At 52.0% G+C, this 17,974-nt stretch overlaps 1 protein-coding gene across 2 annotated transcripts in view; it reads left to right on the forward strand.

Annotated features, from left to right (window-relative positions):
* The window catches only part of Nsdhl (NAD(P) dependent steroid dehydrogenase-like), a 25,879-nt gene extending 13,965 nt beyond the window's left edge, over positions 1-11,914 (forward strand). For both annotated transcript variants that reach the window (XM_005406454.2, XM_005406453.2), the window contains 5 exons: positions 2,651-2,797; positions 6,295-6,423; positions 7,989-8,131; positions 9,347-9,449; positions 10,514-11,914. In XM_005406454.2, the coding sequence (XP_005406511.1) occupies positions 2,651-2,797; positions 6,295-6,423; positions 7,989-8,131; positions 9,347-9,449; positions 10,514-10,846 (855 nt within the window). In that variant the 3' untranslated portion in view covers positions 10,847-11,914. The remainder of the gene's footprint in view (positions 1-2,650; positions 2,798-6,294; positions 6,424-7,988; positions 8,132-9,346; positions 9,450-10,513) is intronic.
* Positions 11,915-17,974: the final 6,060 nt, after the last annotated feature.

Raw genomic sequence — 17,974 nt, forward strand, 5'->3', positions numbered from 1 at the left:
ATTAATTATATTAAAATTATATTTTGCATAAATGCAATAAAATTAATTTCACCTGTTTTTTATTTTTATTTTTATTTTTTTCAGTATTGGGGTTTAAAACCCAAAAGTGCTTGACCATTGACCTACATTCCCAGCCCTTTCAATGTTTTTATTTTGAGCCAGGGTCTCTGTAAGTTGCCCAGGGAAGGACTCGAACTCGCAATCCTCTTGCCTCCACCTCCTGAGTAGCTGGGACTACACACCCACGCCCACACCTCACTCTTCTTACTGTCTTCATGTAGCCACTTCAAAATTCAGTCCCATATGTGGTTGATAGTCTGTTTCTATTAGATCTGCATCAGGTTTCTCCTCTAATGCATCATGAGCTGATACCGGTGAGATACCTATGTATATAGATATGTTTCCATATATGTATATGTTTAATATTGTTATATGTACATGTAAACATGTTTTCACATGTACATATACACATATATGTTTCGTCCACAGTTTCTGGTTCATACCTTGCTCCAAGGTGGGCTATAGAAACCAGAATTTCTCTTTTTTTTTTTTTTTTTTGTCTTTTTGAGACAAGATCTTCATATGTAGTTCAGGCTAGCCTCAAACTCACTGTGCTCCTCCTGCCTCAGCCTCACAAGTGCTGAGATTACTGTTCTGTAACACAATGCCAAGGTAGAATTTCTCTTTTTAAAGATGGGTCATATACTCTAATTTCCCCTACCACACAGGGTCCTGGTCCTACCCAGAGAGTCTGAGAGAATCCGGATAGACAGGCCCTGCTGGGTTGCTCCGTCTACCGTGCTGTCACGAGATAATGCCCTGATATCCCCTGCCCACATCTCTACAGGGCTGTCTGTACTTCAGTTCTGCTTAGATAATGAGACTTCCATCACAGAACACAGGCTTTGGTGGCTTCCTGCCAGCTGAATACGGGGAGGTTCCTACAAGGTGGCCATGGGGAGAGGGAGAGGACGTGGCAGCTTGGCACACCTTGCCCTGCGTGTTTTGTCCTCTCCCTCCTTGTGCGGTTTCACAGTGCGCAGTGAACACGAGGTAGGGTGGCACTGCATTCTGTGAGCCACTTGTCCAAACTCAGTCGCCCCAAGGTGAGGAGTGGGGATGTAGCTTGGTGTGAGGCCCTGGCTTGCATCACCAGCACCACCAAGAGAACAATCTTGAGGGAGTGTCGGGGTCCCGGATTTGCAGCAGGTTTTCTGCAGCATGGGTAAAACCACCTGGTGCGTGAGCTGGCGAGGGCGTGGCAGGGAGCTCAGTGTTGGGGACTGTGTCCAGCCAAGTAGGGTCAGCCCTGAATGGGTTAGAAGACTTGCCGGTGTCTACGCTGCGGCACCACTCGCTTGGTGAGCAGGGTTTCAGAAGTGAGCTGTGCTGACTTGGGGTCAGTTTTACCCAGTATCCTCAGAACCCCAGTGGCAGTACACGTGTGTAGTGTCCTTAGGACCACATAAACACGGGCGTATCAAAGCACACAGGAGCCAAGCCGAAGGCCTCTGCTGGCCACGTTTGGGACGTACTGCATTTCACAAAAGATAATAGTAGTGGATTATTAGTGTATTGGATTTTTTCTTTGTTTTTTGTGGTGCTGGGGATTGAACTCAGGGCCTTGTGCACACTAGGCAAGCACTCTACCACTGAGCTCCATCCCCAGCCCTGTACTGGATTTTTTTAAGCAGCCATGTGTCCATGGAAATACTGAAGAGAAAAATTAGGGTGGGGGAAAGGCAAGCTCGCCGAACAAAGGGTGCCAGTAGTCCATGCCTTTGCCACCTCCCTGCAGCCAGGCAAGAGAGTTCCCAGTCTGCCAGCACGACCGTCAGCTCGCAGATTACTTGTCGGCTGCATAGGGGAGAGGGAGCTTTTGCAGGGCCAGGCTCTGGCGGCGACCGCCTTCACCACATGATCCATCTTAGCGACACCAGTGTTGGGACGGATGTGTGCGCCCTGAGAAGGACATGCCGCCACGAGGGCCGGATTCTTATTGAATCTCTTAAGCCTGAGTGCAAGCCTGAGGAAACACACAAATGCAGATCGGGGACGGTCTGGGAAATAGCCAACCTGATCCCTTGAAAAATGGCAGTGTTACAGAAGATAGAAAAGGAAAGTCAACAAGTTGTTCCAGGTTAAAGCACACGGAAGAGACAGAAGAAGGTCTAGATATAGTGCGAGATCCATGACTGGGTCCTAGATCCTAAATTCAGGACAGCTGGGGAAACTTGGGAATAATACCATATCGAGTATCCAATCTGTTGGCCTTGGCTTTGGGATCATTGTTTTTTTTTTTGGTTTTTCTCCGGTACCAGCAACCGAACTCACGACCTTGCGCTTGCCAGGCAGGCGCTTTGCCGCTGAGCTAAATCCCCAGCCCCGGGATCATTGTTTTGTGGTTGTTTAGAGACCGTGATCCATGCTTGCTTGCCTTTGGTCCCTCTTCTGTTAGGGACTAACTAATGGGAAAGGTGATTAAAGGGACACGTTGGTCCCTCTTCCTTTTACTTCCATAGTGTTCGAATCTTTATGAGAATGTGCTTCTGTGTCGATTCTAGAGTTTAAAAAGGCAGGGGTCCTACTGGCCCCCGTTGGAAGTCGAGAATATGTGAGGTGACTCTGCTGTCCTTGTGTTCTTGGCCAGGACCTGTACCCGGCTCTGGTAGGCGTAAGCACTGTTTTCCACTGTGCATCACCCTCGCCAGCCAGTAACAACAAGGAGCTCTTTTACCGAGTGAACTTATCTGGCACCAAGAACGTCATTGAAACTTGCAAAAAGGCCGGGGTTCAGGTAAGGGGAAGGCTGTGGGGACCGCTATCAGGAACACGCAGTGAGTGGCCTTCGCTGGCAGCCAGGGACGCAGCTCTTGCGCCAGGGTTGCTTCTTAGATGTTGTCAAGGGCTTAGAAATTCAGCCCTGGACGTGAGTGCGGATCATAAAAGGCCACTTGGCAAGGCCAGCTGGAATTGTAACATAATGACTGCATGCAGACAGGCCATCCGAGGACCGTCAGGCCCTTGAGTCATAAAATGCTACAGAATGGAGACATTACTGGTATTTTTATTGAGACAAAATATGCGGAACATCTTAACCATCGTAAATACACCTTTTGACCATTTCGAAGTAGACACTGAGCAGTGTTATGCAGCCAGCCCCGTCAGCAAGCTCCAGAACCTTTTCTTCTTCCCTGACAGAAAGCCTGCCCCTTCCTCCTTTTTCTGTTCCGGGCAGCCGCCAGGCCACTGTCTCACTCTGGGAGCACTTCACGGACCTCACGGGGCATAGCTCCTACACTATGTGTCCTTTCGTGACTGGTTCATCTCACTGAGCATAACCAAGGCTCCTCCATGTTGAGACATGTGTCTGATTTTTTCCTTTTAAAGGGCGCGTACAATTTTGTTGATGGAGGGGCCACATTTGGTTCACTGGTGTAGCCATCTGTGGATGCGTGTGTTGCCTTCCTAGGAGCAGCTGTGAGTTATGCTGTTCAGTCCCCGCTTTGAGTCCTTTGGGGTCTCTCCCCAGATGTGGGACTACGGGTTGACGTGGTAATTGTATTTAACCTTCGGAGGAACCACCTCATTGTTTTCCAGACCCTACTCGTCTTTTAAAACAAAAATAGCCCATGTGTGCCCATAGCCTGTGAAAACCTGTAATGACTCAGTCCAGAGGGATCTGAATTTCCACCACGTGGTAGCTTGCTGTCCCGGTTCTCGGGGGCCTGTCTGCGGCTCCAGCCCCCGGGTATAGCACCACCCTCACAGTGACACGTGCCAGAGACCCTGTGCAACGGGGAGGAAAGAAGGCAGTGAGCCGGGGTCCCCTCTCCCTACAACGCCAGTCCTAGCCTCCCCACCAGCCCGGCAGGAGCAGGCTGCAAAGGAGCACTTCCGGGCTCCTGTGAGTGGCAGCAGTGGTGACCCTGCCCTGCACACGTGACCGGGCGCCTTGCAGTGCAGTTGCTTGATCCCACCTGTTTTTCTCCACCTTGGGGAGTCAGGGGCTTGCGAAGGCTCTGCTGGTACAATACAAGATGTGCCACTGGAAGGCCCTTGTGGAACAGGAGCTTTGGGAAGTGCTTAGACAGAGGCGGCAGGCCAGGGGGATGGATGTCACAGTGTCAGCCACCGGGACCCCGGGGCAGTCGAAGCCCCAGGTGCCCCTCCACAGCGCCAGGCCTCCCTTCTTTACGGATGGCAACTCTTCTGCATTTGGCGTTATCGTTTGTATTTGTTCCCTGTGTAGCCGGTATAAGAGATTGGGTTACATATTATAAAACTTTATAAAAATGGTAACACGCTGAATGTATCCTCTGGCAACTTGCCTTTTCTTTTTCTCTGGGATTACATCCTTGAGCTTTATCCGTATTGGCACAGGGGCTCCAGTTCATTCACTAAAGAGCCAGAATACTTCAGTGGGTAAGGGTGCAGGGAATGGATTTCTCTCTTATATCTAAGGAACATTTTCCAACGCCAAGATCAAAATTGTATTTTATTTCAAAGATTTCAAGGATTACTTTCTGCGTGGAAGTCTTTAATCCCCTGGGAATCTATGTTTGGATATGATGAGGTCAGGATGGAGCGTTTGTTTCCATATAGATAGCCAGGTCAGCTGGGCACGTGGTCCAGACACTCCTCACCTCTAGCGCCACTGGCACCCTGCCCCGGCTGTTTATGTCCTGCCTGGGCCCTGCCATGCTTACTGCTAGGCTGTGCTGGCCTCCATGCCCAGGCTTCAAGAGTCTGCCTTCGTGGGGATCATGTCTGGTGGGACATGTCACCCCAAGCCCCCATCTTTAAAACTTATTCGGCCCTTCTCAGCCCTTTATTCTTCCACATACATTTTGGAGGGGCTGCTTAGATAGGGTCTTGCCATATAACCCAGGCTGGCCTTGAACTCACTAAGGAGCCCAGGCTGGCCTCCAGCTTACAGAGATCCTCCTGCCTCAGCCTCCAGAGTGCTCGGATGATGGCTGTGCACCACCACGCCTGCCCCACGTATATTTTCTGATCAGCTTGTCAAGTTTCCTGATTAAGCCTGTTGCAATTGCTGTTGTAGTTCCATGGAATTTCTGGGTAATTCTGGAGAGAAGTGATGTCTTGGTAATACTGACTCGTCCTATCCATAAATCTGAGTGTACGCACTCTCTTTCTGCCTCTCTTTAATGCCTTCTTGCACTTCATAAAAGTCTCACATATCTTTTGTTGAATTTATCCCCATGTACCACATATTTTGTTATTTACTAATTTTCATATTACACTTTTCATTGTTGCTAATATATAGGAATATGGTTTAATTTGTGTTGCTTTTGAATTCGGCAACTGTCTACGGCCATACCACCCTGAACCCACCCAATCTCATCTGAATTCATTGACTTTGTTGAACTTCAATATTTTCTATGTGTTCAACAGTGTTTTTTGTATAAATATTTCTGTCATCTGCAAATGATGGCACTTTGACTTCTTTTCACATCATTGTATGTCTGTCTTATACTTTCACTGTCTAGAGCTTGTAGGAAAATGCTAAGTAATATTAAATAAAAGCAGTGTGGCACACTCCTATAATCCCAGCACTTTGGGAACCTGAGGCGGGAGGGTCACATGTTCAAGCCCAGCCTGGGTGCCTTCATAACTTAACAAAATCTTGTCTTCAAATAAAAATGTTTTGAAAGGGCTGGGGGTGTAGCTCAGTGCGGAGGCTCTAGGTTCAGTCACAGGTACCAGGAAAATAAGATGATATGAACTAATGGTGCCTAGCATCACTAGAAGGCTGGAAACTAGGGACCCTCTTAACATAGCTTCTTTTTTTGTAGTAAACCCACGGCCTCATGCATGCTAGGCAAGTGTCCTGTTAAACAGCATTTCTTAAGTTACATGCATGTACGTGTGTGTGTTCCCATGGCAAGGTTGGTATCAATAACCAGCGATCCTTTGCAAGTAGACGTCTTCCTAGAAGTTTGCCAGCGCTCCTTCCCCCACGGAGACTCCCACCCTGAGATACCATCCGTACTGGGAATGTGCCCTACCCCTCAGGCCTTTTGGGCGGGAAGAAAACGTGAGATCCACTTTTAGGCTGTAATGCCGTAATGTGTCTGGGATCCACATGCTGCAGAAGGTGGTAATCTTTGGATTACCTTAAGATGGGGTGAAAGGTGAAGCATTGTAGCAGGTAACTCACAGGAGGCGAGGGAAGAGATGCCATTTCATTCTGGCTCAGGTGTGACTGTCAGGTGACTGGAATAGTAATTGTTCCTGACTCTTGTTTTCCTTTTGATCTTCCTCTGCCAGAAACTCATTTTAACCAGCAGTGCTAGTGTCGTCTTTGAGGGCATCGACATCAAAAATGGAACCGAGGACCTCCCTTACGCCGTGAAGCCCATTGACTACTACACGGAGACTAAGATCTTACAGGAAAAAGTATGTACCACTGTGGAAGCGGTTGAGTGAGACCTGGGTACCGAACTTGGGGGGTAAAATCACAGGTGAAGCGAAGTTTTAAAGTATGAGGAACTAGCTTAATATGGCCAGTGTTCTGAGTCTTTTCTGGGGCCTCTCTCCTTTATACTTCACTGCTGTCCCGTGAGGCAGGCACCGTTACCGTGCCCAGATTACAGATGAGGACGGTGATGCAGAGGGAGCCATGTGGCCAGATCCAGCTGCAGTCCAGGTCACGCAATAGCCACTGAGCATCCAGGGTGCTGGGGCTCCAGAGACCAGCATCTGCTAGAGCAGCTGCTAGAGCTGTCCCTGTCACCCTAGAGCCGTCCTAAGCCCCAGGCCGTGGGTCCTCCTGAGCCCCACAGGAGGGGGACTGTAGCCTTCTCTAGGGACCTGCGACTTTGTCTCCCTGCGCTGCTGACAGCGTATCAAGGCCCTGAGGTTTCCTGTCCAAGCCCGTGCTTACCGAACTGGAGCTCAGTGCTGACCAGCAGGATAGACGCGCAGCCAGGGCTTACAGCCAGCTGCCTCTGGGCTGTTTGCTGTGACCACAGCTCAGAAGACCCCAGCAGAACTGCTCTGTGGGAGACACAACGGTCTTCCCAAAGTCCTGTGTCCGAGCTCTGCCGCCCTGCTCTGTGGAACAACAACCTATTAGGCTTAGGCCCAAGGAGCTCTGGAGCCTCCCCTGGCCCTAGAAAGAACCCCAGTGCCCAAAGCCCCGTGCACTCTCAGCTGAGGTCCTGGGCTCCTCCACGGCTGAGGCTGTGAAGACTCAGGAGCTCCAAAGAGCAGCCTGCCCCAGCCAGAGCGGGCCTTGCCTGCAGGGCCTGTGAGTGCTCAAATGGCAGTCAGCAACCCCTGCAGGCGTCTCAGCTGGAGCCTCTGGTCAGCGGGGAGCAATGCAGCGTGGACGCAGCGCCTTGCCGCTGTCTTCCCTGCTGTAGGTCATTTGAAGGTTTGGTCCTTTTTCCCATCTCCATGGGGACCAAGGCCTGGTGGCAGGAGGCAGAGCCGCTCTGAGAATGTATTGAAAGAGGGAACTTCTCCATGTTCAGGCAGCTCTGATGATTAGAAATTTCTAGGCCCACTTGCTTTTGTCTGAGTGCTTCCCTACAAGGTGGCACGTTGGCACTCATTGAACCCAGGCCTGGGGGATGCCTGCAGCCAGCACATGTCACTCAGGTCAGCCACCCCTTAGCTGACGTGTTCACTGGAACCCTCCTCTCTCTCCACATCCCCTTGCCGAGGTGCCTCTTCCCATCTGCATTCCTGCATCATGGCCTTCGAAGCCAAACCCAGGCCTTGTGATTCAGCCCCGTCATCTCATCTCTTGTGCTGTCAGACCAGGGAGGCTGAAGGGGATAGAGTAGCCCAGAACTGCAGCAGTGGCTCACATGGGTTGGCACCCAAGGCAGACACCACCCGGTGGTCTGCACGCCGAAAATGCACAGCGGCCGTCTGTCTCCCGTGGGAAGTGCCGCACATCCTGGCTTGTCGTGGGCTCGAGCTTGTTTGGACAACTTATTCTTCTGTTCCGTCAGACCGTGCTGGGCGCCAACGATCCTGAGAGGAATTTTTTCACCACAGCCATCCGGCCCCATACCATCTTTGGCCCCAGGGACCCTCAGTTGGTCCCCATCCTCATCGATGCAGCAAGAAAGGGCAAGATGAAGTTCATAATTGGGTGAGTTGCCCCTTGCCGAGGCCGCCCCTCCGGCTCTGTGGGGGATACTGTCAGCAGCCAGACAGCTTCGTGTGGCTGGCTCGTCTGTTTGGCTGCTCTGGTGAAGGCCAGAAGTCCGAACTGCAGGTGTTGGCCGGCTGGGTTCAGGAGACCACGAGGGCACGTGTGGCCCGCGCCTCTCTGCGAGCCTCTGTTGGTTGCCAGGGTCCTTGGCAGCTGTGCACATGGTTGTCTGCCTGCTTGGTTTCTGTAGCGTCTTCTTAGACATCAGCTGCTGGGTCAAAGGCTTGCCCTTTTCCATATGGCCTCAACTAAGCACATCCGCAGAGACTCCATTTCCCCGAAAGGTCGCTTGCGCAAGTTCCAGAGGGACATGAGGTTGGGGTGGACGCTATTTGAATAAGCCCGTATGCCCTCAGATAGGCTGGGAAAGTACAGAGTCTGCCAAAAATACATATACACCCTTCATGAAAAGAAAAACTGGAATGTGTATCCATTTTTTGGCAGGCTGTATTTCTATCCCTATTTGCAGATGAAGGAACATGAAGCGCAGAAGAGGGCCAGGCCAGGCATATGGTTCAGCGGCACAGAGCCTGCCTGGCAAGTGCAAGGTCCTGAGTTTGAGTCCCAGTACCAAAAAAAAAAAAAAGAGGCAGAAGTAGTTGGCCCAGACTCAAGGGTCCTCCACTGTTCGCTTCTAGACACAGGTGTATTGGGTAGAAGGGTTGCCTCCCTCTTCAAGGCACACAAAGGTAGAGAGGCCCCGGAAGGTGACAACAGATGTGGCTGTCTATCAGATGCACCTGTTCTTCCTTCGTTTCTTTTTTTTTCTTCTTACCCTGTTCTTCCTCCTCTCATCCCTGGCCTGGCCTTCCTGTTTCTTTCTAAGTTTCACTGTCACTCTGACCTGTCACTTTGAGAGACTGCGAAGAGACGGGCAGGAAGCTGTGTGGCCGCAGCCAGGTGTCGGCCCGGTGTGTCCTGGGAAGGGCTGAAGAGCTGCAGCCCAGACGAGCTGGGGAAGTCTGGAAACTGAGAGGTTCAAGTCACTGGTTGTCCCTTACATATCCCACTGTCCCAGCACCCCGCGCGCGCGGGGCCGGCCGTGCCAAGGCAGGCCACTGCTGTGCCACAGGTAGCGATGCCTCGTGCTCAGGGCTCGCCGGGCTTGCACCTAAGTGTGCGCATGACTGAATGCTTCCTTTGCACCTACAGAAATGGGGAGAACCTGGTGGACTTCACCTTTGTGGAGAATGTGGTCCACGGACACATCCTGGCCGCCGAGCACCTCTCCCAAGATGCAAGCCTGGGCGGGAAGGTGAGGTACCCACTCTCGTGGCTCAGCCCTGTACCTTTGCCTTCCTTTGCGCTTCTTCTCCCTGCCATCTCATTGGCTGGCCAGTTGCTCCTGCAGTCCTGTGTCATGACTCATCTGCCTTGGGACTCCCCCCAACCCCGGGCGAAGGCTGAAGGTCCCAGTCAGGAGCGCTATGTCAGGGTACCACCTCATGACTTGGGGCAGCAAAAACCCAGGTGCCAATGAGCTGGGATTGAAGAGATCAAAGACACTGTTCTCCATGGCACGTGCCCTGGCTGCCTGTCTGTCCACGCGGCCACTCCAGGCTGGGGGCCGCATGCATTGGGCAGGGTGCTGCATCCTCACCCTTTGTCCTCCTTGCTTCCCCCATGGCCCACACCAGCTTCCTCCCCCTCTGATCGGATGACATCCCCGAATCTCCTGGCGTTTGGTACCCAGCAGGCAGGGCAGGACTGGGATGCCAGCTGTCTCTGCAGTGGGACAGGCATGTGGCGGAGAGCAGCAGAGATCGAAGGGCCTGCGGAGCCCCCTCGCCCTTGCCTCCAACTCCTAGGGCCCCTTACTTCTCACTCCTAGCTTGGAATCCCTCTCCCTGCTTGATCCTCTCCCTTTCCTGAGCTTCTGCTGTTTCCCCACTTGTAACCTGGGTGGTGATTGGGAGGAGGGTGGGTATAGCTTCGGGTTTATAACAAGCAGAGCATATTGGAGAAATGTAACATGACCCATTCTTGCATCCAAGGATAAGGTGAGTTTTACCATGATTTGCAGTTGCTAAATTAACAGATAGACCTTCTCAGGGCAGTTGAAGCATCACTGAAAGTCCTGGCCTGTAGCTAACGTGGGCAGTGCCTCCCCCCTGCCCGGAATGCTGCCGTTGGGCACAGTTGCGCTCAGACCATGTGAAACGCTGCTGCAAGCAGGCACGTGGGGCAGCATGGAGGACACCTCCCTGTGTAGCTGCCCTGCTGAAGGGCCAGAGCAGGCTGGCAGATGGCAGGGCGGCTCTGGGTTCCCACAGTAAAAGTCATGGGCAGCTAACTCCTTCCCCCTTGTTCCCTTGCCAGGCATTTCACATCACCAATGACGAGCCCATGCCTTTCTGGACCTTCCTGTCCCGCATCCTGAAAGGCCTCAATTATGAGCCCCCCAAGTACCACATCCCCTACTGGGTGGCCTACTACCTGGCCCTCCTGCTGTCCCTGCTGGTGATGCTGGTCAGTCCCATCATCCAAATCCAGCCCACTTTCACGCCCATGCGGGTCGCGCTGGCGGGCACATTCCACTACTACAGCTGCGAGAAAGCAAAGAAGCTGATGGGCTACCGGCCTCTGGTCAGCATGGATGAGGCTGTGGAGAAGACCTTGCGTAGCTTCCACCACCTGCGGAAAGTCGAGTGAGGTCCCGAGGCCGGGCCAGCCGCAAGTGCGCCTTGCCCGGGAACTCTCCCCATGCACTGACCCAGTAATAGCCTTCAGATGAGTTGCTTCTGAGCCTGGGTTCCTCTTGTGAGTTCAGTGACAGTGTGCCCTGCCCCCTCTGTCACCACGAGGGTGACAAGAACAATAGGCATTTCTTCCCCGCGTGAGGTCTGGATTTCTTAAAGGGGGGAGGAGAGCTTCGCGTTCTATTATTTTGTTTGCTCTTTCTCTCTTCACCTTTCTTCTACTACCTCTTTCTCTTTCTCTTTCTCTCTCTTTCTCTTCCCTCTTCTCCCCTCTCCTCTCCTCTCCTGTCCTCTCTTTTGTTCCTTATCGCAGCAGCCACCTCTTGAAGTCCCCCGTATCATTCCCATGGCCTTGTACGTAATCGAAGCTATAGGAAAGAAGCAACCCATTTGCAGATGGAGGATGAGGAAGCAGATTATTTCATGCAAACCAATAGTAGAGTGGAAGCCACTAGCCTACTCAAGGACTGCATCTTAACAGTATCCTAGAAGAAAAAGTTGTAAACACGTGTGTGACTTCAAATGTACATTTCGTATGGACGTAGTCTAGAGCAAAAAAAAATACAGACCAAAAGTATAAACTGTAATTTCCCAATCCGTGGGGGAAGAAAAGACCACTGGTTGTTGACATTCCAGGCTTCCTCATCTTTCAAGGACTGCCACGGTGCCTGCCTGTGTTGCTTTTTCATAAGACATTCCTCTTGATCGTCAGAGTCCTGTTGCTTTTAGTGCAAGCGGTGATCTGGTGGGGGGTTCAGCTGTGTGACTCTTCCTGACACAAGGCGCTGAGGAGGAGAGCCCCTGAGATGATGGTGCAGCGACGACTGTCACTGCCACTCGCGCTCGTAGACGCCGCAAGGCACAGCACAAATAACCCTTCAGCCTTTTCTATTTCCTGGTGATGATTTGTTCCCACAACTGGCTTCTTCTCAGACTAATTGAAATGAGATCTTAAAGATTCCCTTTGTCATCCTCACCTGCATCCAAGGGGAGACTGGAATAAATGCAGTCTACAAGCCTTGCTGTGTGTTGCTGGTGTGTGAGCTGGGGCGCTGGGCCACTGGGCTATGAACCCAAGTAAGACAGTCTCTGCCTGTAAGGCTGTTAGACCAATGGTTCCCAAGCCCCTGTCCTTGCAGGCGTGAGTGACGTGTACAAAGGCAAACCGGTCTGGGTTCAGCTTGCCTGGGGCAGGTGATATGATGAGGTGGGCCTTGAAGGATGGGAAACCTGTAGCAGTCTCCACAGTGGACAGTTTGCACATTGGAGGGAAAGAATCAAGAAAATTGTCCTGCCTTCCTGCGTGGAACAGGGGGACCAGAGAAGTCACAGAGGCCTCGGGAGGGACGTGGCAGTGGGAGGACGTGAAGCTAGCAGGCCTTGCTCATGAGCCCCGGGCACTGGCCTGGCCTCGAAGCTTCCTGAGGAAAATGCTAGCAGCCCTCTGGGCCAAAGATGTCCCTGGTTGCACCCTGGACAGTCTCACCCATTCTCACCTTGCTGTGTGTTAGCTTTCCCCCACTGCGATGGAATCCTGCTGCCCCTTCCTCACTTCTGCACTTGCGGATTGCTTGGGTACTGTGCAGCTCTTGGGTGGCAAGTCAAGCACAGCCCCTGCCAGCTGGGCAGAAACTGCCCTTGGGCTACACAAGCCGGTCCATAACTGGAAACTGCTGCAAGTTCCAAACAGAAGCGCAGGGTGCCCTGTGCGCAGGTAGGGCTGCAAGTACTCACGGCCCGGGGGAGCCCGGGCAGCACGGCCCCAGAGCGGTGCCCAGAGTTTCCCTGCGCTCCTCACTCGGACCCGCTTACCCGACCCCAACACCTTTGTAGAGAGTCCATCTGCTACAGCCTCTGGCCCCCAAGCGTTCTCGCTGAACTGAGACGGGGTGTCACTCCTGCTCACCAGCCCTGCTGGTGGCTCCAGGCCACTGGAGTAGCTGCCCCAGGGCACTGGGCCCAGCTAGAGCCTCCCCTCGGCCACTGCAGGACAGAATTGGCCCGGCCCGCAGGTCCGGGTTCTGGGGCCACCCGTACTTGATCCATCCCTGAAGGGTGAGGGCCTGAAATGACTTCCACCCCCCCCGCCGTGTCACCCTTCCTGCCTGGAAAATCGGCCAAGGGAAGGCAGCTCTCCCAGCCTGGGGACAGCCCAAACCCAGTGCCAGCTGCTGCATGCCCATTGGGTGATCTCTGGTCTCAGTCCTCTTCCTTCCCCAGACACTGGACTTAGTTCAGCACCTAGGCGGAGTATACTGAGACAGCCAGCGGATCTGTCACCCCCTCCTGGCCCCTCCCCTCACCCGGCCTCTGCACATCCCGGTGTCCTCCCTGCCACCCCGAGCCCTCGTTCTTGCTCATGCCCTGTCACTCCCCTGCTCAGATTGTCCTAGCCGCCCCTCGGAGCCCTCAGTCCCTTTCCCGCAAAGCCAGCCTGAATCTGTCTTCTCTGGACTCCCAGCCAGGGGCGGGCTCTCAATCTTTGCCAGTGTGTCCATGGCACGAAATGGGTGCTCAGGAAACACAGGTAATTGTCTCCCGGCTTGGAATCCTAGCATGAACCGCATCCGCCGCCGTGGGAAACGGTGGAAGAGCGGGGAAGGAAGAAGCCTGCTGGGCTGGCTCGGAGCAGAGGTCCCAGGCCTGGCCCTCACGAGCTTCTCTGCGGACTCTGTGAGGTGGACATAGCCTTTGTGTGTGTAGCTTTCGGCAGGAGAGAGCACGCAGCTTTCACCAGCTCGTCAGAGGGGACTGTGGCCAGCTTTTGCAGGGAGGGTCCAAGAGAGACAAGCCTGGGGCACAGTGGCACCGCTCTCTGTGTGTGTTCTGGAGCCAGCTCTTCTGCCATGGAGTCCACGACGCTAACAGGAAAGGACTAGAACCCACTCGGAGCCAGGCTGGGTGCACTTTCTGGCCTCTGACAAGGACTCTAGGCTTCCTGCCCCTCGGGCATTCTTGGCTCACCGCTTGCGCCAGCCATGCTGGTAGAAAGCTCTCCCCTCTGCCATGAGGCGCCCCGTACCCCTCCTCCTCCCCACCCAACAGCACATCTGGGCCACCTTTCACCTCTGTCTCCAACATGGCCTCCTCGCAGGCCTTCGTCCTGTGGCTTCCTGCGTCTCCATCAAAGCACTTCCTCAAGCATACAGGAGCCATGGCCTAGCTGCCCAGATCCCCTACAAACCACTGTGCTCCTCTGGGTCAGGTCCTTAGGGGGAAGGGCGTCCATCCCTTACCTGCCCCTAGGTTGCTAAGACTCCTTTCTCCTTTAGTGGAGAAAGCGAGCAACTCCTGCATTGGCCAGCTGAGGGAGCCCTAGAGAAAAGAAACCATGGCCGAGGGCCTTGAAGGGCAATTAGCAATGCCAATTCCTTTGGCTTTGAGGATTTTACAGAACTGCATCAAATGACCTATGTATGGGGAGAGGGCCAAAGTAGCCTGTCTCTCAGCAAGTCTTTATTCACTCATTCGTTTATTTTTGAGATGAGGCCTCAATAAGGTTCCCTAGGGCTGGGGATTTAGCTCAGCGGCAAAAGCGCCTGCCTGGCATGCGCAAGGTCGTGAGTTCAGTTCCCGGTACCAGAGAAAAACCAAAAAAAAAAAAAAGTTCCCTAGCTGGCCTTGAACTCAAGATCTTCCTGCCTCAGCCTCCCAAATAGATGGAATTACAGGCCTGGGCCACCATGTCCAAGCCAACTCTTTTGAGATTTTGAGATGGCTTCTATAGCAGATACTGAGATACACACACACACACACACACACACACACACACACACACACATTACCATCTTTGTCCTCCAAAGCATGGAGGGGGACATCAATTGGAAAATATTTGCTGGGCACCCATTATATTCAAAAGAGTGCAGAATTGACCAAGATAGAGCCCTTGTCTTCAAAGAATTCGTAGTGCTGCAGAAGAAATGAAATGCCAAAGGTAACAGCCCAAGTGCTGCTCATCTTAAGAGCAGGGATGGTAAAAGATTCGCTTGCTGTCCGCTTTTGGTTAAGTGTCTTGGTGTTGCCTGTGACTACCTGTCCGCAACAGGGGCAGAATTTAGTCTGTCCCACACAGCCTAAAATATGTACTATTCCACCTTTCACAGTAAAAATTTGCCAACTCCCATTTAAGAATGACTGAGAGGTAGTCAGATGTGGTGGTGCACACCTATAATCCAGCTACTCAGGAGGCTGAGGCAGGAAGACTGAAAGTTTGAGACCAGCCTGGCCAACTTAGCGACACCCTGTCTCAAAATAAAATGTAAAAACAGGCTAGGGATGCAGCTCAGTGTGAAGCCCTGGGTTCAGTCCCCAGCCAAGAAAAAAAAATGACCAAGAGACTAAAAAGAATCTGAGAAGATGCTCAGCACGACTAATCATTAAGTAAGTACAAATCAGCATCTGCTCACACACGTCAAAAGAGCTGTTATTTTTTGAAGCAGTACTGGTGAGGATGGGGACTCTTTGTGCAGCTACTAAGAACACAATGTGACTTTGCCCCAAAGTTAAACGTAGAATTATGACATGACCCAGTAGCCACACTACTGCGTTTACATCCAAAAAGATCAAAAGCAAGGTCTCAAAACAGGTGCACATGCACGTTCACAGCGGCATTGCTCCCCGTAGCCCAAAGGTGGGAAGCAAGCCAGCTGCCCGCCGGGACAGGAATGGCTACACAGAATGTGGTGTATCCGTCCCAGGGGATATGATCCAGCCTAGAAGGAAAGGGAATTCTGGGACTTTGAGGACATTATGTTGAGTAAAATAAACCAGTTCTAAAAGGACAAATCCCGTGTGATTCCATTTAATCCAGAGACAATAAGTAGAAGGGCGGCAGCGGGGCCCAGGAGGAAGGGACTGGAAGCTTGTTTTTAATGGGGGCAGTTTCAGTTGAGAAGAAAAATGTTTTGTGGGTGCACCATGGGCGATGACCGTACAGCAGTGCAAATGTGCTGAGTGCCATGAATTATACATCTAAAAAATACCGAAGATGGTAACTGTTAGGTCATGTGTATTTTACTACAATGTTTAAAAGCTTGTCTTAAAAAAGCATGGCTAACAGTGTATGCACAGAGGGCAGAGGGGTCAGAAGAGGAAGAATGTCAAGGCGAAGGTGACCCCTGAGCCAGCTCTGGAAGGATGAGGTCACCTTAGCCAGCTTGAGAGCAGGAACGGAACCGAGATGTGGCACGTGCGTGGACCAACTCCAGACAACATGCCGTACTGCAAACGTGGGCTCGGACAAAAGCAATACCTAAAACGGGAGCATGGTTCCTGCTAAATCATGTACAGTGAAAATGTAAGTTTTGAAGAAAATACAAAAAGAAGAGGAATGGAATGCCAGCCTCCAGAATAAAGGGGACCAGCCCGGGGCTGTGACGAGACGGGAGGAGATGACACAGCAAAGGTCAGGTGCTGGGATTTCTTCACCCGGAAGAGTGGTATGCGGACAGCTGTGTTCAGATGACAGGTAAAGTGCGAGAGGAGACAGAGCAGGGGACCCTTGGGGAAGTACTTTATGAGGTGTGATCAACAATGTAGTGAATGCTGGTGCCAAGTGCCATCCAACAGAAAGGCAGCTAGTGAAAATGTGCTGGCCTGTGCTCAACCACCTTATTCACCGGATGTGGCGCCTTATGACTTCTGGCTCTTCCCCAAGGTCAGAATGACCAGAAAGAGAAACATTCTGAATTGATTGAGGACATGGAGGCAGCCACAAAAGTGCAACCCAAGACAGTCACAAAAGGGGACGTCCCGACCTGCTTCAGAAAGCGGCGAGAAAGATGGGATAAGGGTATTTGAACTGTGTGGGATTAATGGTAATGTGTCTTTGTAACAATTTTTAAAAAAGAAAAGGAACCTGCCTGGCAAGTGCAAGGTCCTGAGTTCGATTCCCAGTACCAAAAAAAAAAAAAAAAAGAAAAGGAAAAACATTAACTGTACTTTTCAATCATACCTCATAGACATGAGATTTCATGGAGTTCCCGACCTAGGAAAGTGAGAAATCACAAGTGACCACAACTAGGCTGAGTGGCCATAGGGAGCCTGGGGCATGAGACAGCACCTTCCCAGGGGGTGGCTCTCTTGTTCCCAAAACAGAAGTCACATCCTGCCCATGAAACTCGTTTCCTCCCTTCCTTGCCTTCTTCCTTCCTTCTTTCCTTCCTTCCTTCCTCCTTCCATCCACTTTCTTTCTTGATGGTGGTCTTCTTAAGGGCACATTTCCTGAGACCTTTTGGGGGTCTCTCCAGCTCCCAACCAGCATGCCAAGGAGACTCCAGATTTGTTTGAATGCTTTTGATAGGAGGGGGCTGGAGGAAGGGCCAAGGATGAATGCTGAACAAGATGATAGCAGTGGGTTTGTGGGAGGAGTGCCCTGCTCAGCCAACCAGCGCACTTGACGCTACAGGGAAGGACACAATCAGGCTCTTTCTACTCGGGCACTGGTAACAAGTGTGTTGAGCCCATCCAGGTCTGTTATTCTCCACACTTTGTATGGGTAAGCCCAAAGCCTCAGAGAAGGAAAGGAACTCTCCCAAGCCATACAGTTAGTTAGGGGCAGAGCTGGGCCTGGACCCCAGCTGGGAGCCCCTCAACCCAGCATTCTGCAGCCCTCTCAGGTTAGTTCAGAACGCTCTGCCTTGGCGCTGGACGGAAGCACTGCTTGTATGTTTCCGCGGTTGCTGTACCAAGGTACTACCAGTTCAATGCCTTCTTAAGACACTGCAGATTTATTGTCTTATATCTTGGGGGGACACAAGCTCAAAATCAGTTTCACTGGGCTAAAGTCAAGGTGTGTCATCGGGGCTGGCTGCTTCTGGAGGCGCTGAGTGGGAAATCGGTTTTTTGGCATTGTTTTAGCTTTTGTGGAAATCTGTTTTCCTTCACTTGTGGCCTCTTCATCTTTAAAGCCCGTCACTCCATCTCTACACTCAGTGCCCGCCCTGGTGAGGACACTGGAGAGTACACCTGGGGCCCGCCTGATAATCTGGGACCATCTCCCCATTTCAAGACCCTTAACCACATCTGCAAAATCCTTTTTGTCACATAAGAGTAAGGAGTCCTGGGGAGCTAGGGTGTGGAC

This window comes from Chinchilla lanigera, unplaced genomic scaffold, assembly GCF_000276665.1.
Source record: "Chinchilla lanigera isolate Chin_1 unplaced genomic scaffold, ChiLan1.0 scaffold00097, whole genome shotgun sequence".
NCBI classification, from domain to species: domain Eukaryota; kingdom Metazoa; phylum Chordata; class Mammalia; order Rodentia; family Chinchillidae; genus Chinchilla; species Chinchilla lanigera.